The 2,779-nt window shown below is 45.0% G+C and overlaps 1 protein-coding gene across 1 annotated transcript in view; it reads left to right on the top strand.

The window, feature by feature from the left end:
* Positions 1-1,491: 1,491 nt before the first annotated feature.
* The window catches only part of LOC105814856 (tubulin beta-6 chain-like), a 13,886-nt gene continuing 12,598 nt past the window's right edge, over positions 1,492-2,779 (top strand). The window contains exon 1 of the mRNA XM_012649969.1: positions 1,492-1,594. Within this exon, the coding sequence (XP_012505423.1) occupies positions 1,534-1,594 (61 nt within the window). The 5' untranslated portion in view covers positions 1,492-1,533. The remainder of the gene's footprint in view (positions 1,595-2,779) is intronic.

The following is a 2,779-nucleotide window of genomic DNA, read 5'->3' as shown; positions in this document are numbered from 1 at the left end:
CCCCCACCCCGCCGCGGGCCCGGCCGCTCCCTCGCCCCCGGCGGGAACCCGCGGCCGGTTCGTTGCAACCGCTGCACTGGGCGGGTCTGAGCACTTGAACTAGAGCGCAGGCCTGATGAAGTCGCTTAGTGGGTCGGTCCCGACCAGCCTTCTCTTCCTGTGCTTAGGAATGGAGTGAATCACTGAATAGCATCAATCAGAGCGATTCTCAAGAATCCTTGAGAAGAAGAAAGGTTTTTTTCAGTTAAAATATATCTGTTACTGGGGATTCTTGGCTAAAAATGTGAAAAACATTCTCTTCAATGACTTTTCTAGTCCTTCGCAGACCTCCAAAAAGACCCCACACTCACTAGAAGCTGAAACTACAGACAGTTCTGCTTAACGAGTGGAGGAGTTTACTAAAAATTCCAAGCTGTGGTTTATTCTAGTTTGGGGATAACATCGCTCCTGTCCTGGGTGTCTGCGGATATTGTGACTACACGTGCACATGACTTCAGCGATTTTTGTTAAACGGTGATGTGTGCCCTTCACGAAACAACACAAAACTAAGACATTGAAAGAACACCCAGCGAATGGCAGGTGCTACCCTTGCACAGGCAGGGAGATGTGTCCGCAGAGAGACTCCCTTAGTTATTCGGAGTCGCCAGACTTGTTGGAGTCGCTTCCTGCTTGTCCACAGGAGAGCTGGGAAGAGCAGTGTTCATGAATCACTGGGTCTTATTCGTTTAAGCAGCAATAACAAAAGGTCTGCAACGCGAGGCCATAGAAGATGAAATATATGGATGGCACGGAGGAAAATTCCAGTATGCATTGCACTTCCTCTTAACCCCTCTGCCCGCTTGGTTACATCCTTTCTCGGATCTGAGTGTGTGCATAGCAGGACAGGCGTTACAGAGCAGTTCCTGCCAGGAATCGTGTGAACCCCATCCTCACTGGGAACGATTTCCTGCCCAGTTGGCGTGGAAGTGCTTGCTAGCGAAAATGCCACACAGGAGCACTCTTGCTCATAAATGGGAGCAGCGCTGGGGAAATAGAGCCAGTGGGATGGCAGCTGTACCAAGGCTCAGACTGCAGCTTGGGCCTGTGTATGTGTGTGCATGGGGGAGGTGTCAAAAGCAGAGAATGTCATGGCAACCTGGCAATTTGCTGTAACAAATAGTTTATTTCCATGGAGCTAAAAAAGTAAAACTTCCCAACAGGAAAGAGGTGTCAGGGCGAATGGGAAAATACAGCAGGCAGGAAGTCAGGAGCCCTCACTTCTCATAGTGCCTCTTCCTGGAAACTCCTCTGTCCTCGTGCCCTGCTGCTTCCTCGTCCCAGAGTTAAGTTTCTGTGATTCTGAGAAAGTCATGGTCCCTCCTCTGAAAAGACCCCAGGTCATCCATTCCAGGCAGCTCTAGCTGGTGGGAAGCTTGCTAGAGGCAAGTTGATTACTCTAGAAACTTGAAATTTACTCTTGTTTGTGGGCTTTTTTCTCCTCCAGCTCAGAAATATGTGCCCAGGGCTGCCCTGGTGGACTTGGAGCCAGGCACCATGGACAGTGTGCGGTCCGGGCCTTTCGGACAGCTCTTCCGGCCTGACAATTTCATCTTCGGTAGGTTCCATCTTTCCTCTTTCTTCTTCAAAAAGAAAATCAAATGAGTTTATGCCTAAGATTAAAAATACCATATAGCATGGAAAACCTTTGAATGGAAATCAGCAGTCCCCAGCCCTTGCCTCCATCCCAGCTGGGCCCATCACAGGAAGTGGTTTTCTTAAGTCTTGACTTTTTCTTTAGGGAAGTAACCTCCATATCTCTACATGAAATCTTATACTAACAGTTCTTGATTGAAAAACAAAAACCAAGAAACAATTGTAGACATTAACTTTTTTCTCCTTCTCATTATGAAGGTATTTCACCATTTGTTTTGGTTCCTACATTGGTCATTTTTAACTTCGATGTGTTTATACCTATATATTTTTTAAATTTATTTGTAGAGACAGTGTCTTACTGTGTTGCCCAGGCTGGAGTGCAGTGGCATCGTCATAGCTCGCTGCAATCTTGAACTTCCTGGGCTCAAGTGATCCTCCTGCCTCAGCCTCCCAAGCAGGTGGGACTACAGGCATGCACCACCATGTCCAGTTATACCTATATTTCTTTTTCCGTCATCTGTGGACAGTTGTACTGCTTTCTTTCTAAAGGCTAGCACCATATGAGCTTTGTTTTGTCAGAATTGGGTAAATCCTTTTTTCTTCCTTTTCTCCACCTAAAAAATGATGGTGGAACCTATCTATCTGCAGACTCCTAAAGAAAATCATAAAATTAGGTGATGTGGTACCATTAGTGTTACCAGGTAAGGCTTCGAATCTATGGCAGATTTGGATGTTTCCCATTTCTCATCTGAAATGTGAGATACCACATTTCAATTTTACATTATTTTTCAAAAATTACCACTTAACTATTGAGTAAGAGAGGGAGAAATTATTACTTATCAACAGAAATACCTCAATCAATCAACAAACATGTTTCCAGTACCTGTGAAAGATAGAGTGTCTTTCAAGGAAATGTGAGAATTATCAGGCTGATTGCTGGCTTAAAAAAGCACTATGGTATAGGAATCAAATACATTATCTCACATCTACATTCCAGTGCCTTCCTCAAAAGGCACCAGGTAGAGATAGTTTAATTGAGGGTAATAGACGACCTTGTTATCTAAACCATTCCAGGCTTTCCTGGAATTTTCCAACATGGTAGCTTCCACGAGAACATACAAGTGAAAGCTTACTTAAAATATAGTGC

The sequence above is a fragment of the Propithecus coquereli genome, unplaced genomic scaffold, assembly GCF_000956105.1.
Source record: "Propithecus coquereli isolate 6110/MARCELLA unplaced genomic scaffold, Pcoq_1.0 Scaffold308, whole genome shotgun sequence".
Classification (NCBI taxonomy): Eukaryota; Metazoa; Chordata; class Mammalia; order Primates; family Indriidae; genus Propithecus; species Propithecus coquereli.
Note: the sequence above shows the minus strand (reverse complement) of the source record. Positions and strands in the feature narration are given on the sequence as shown.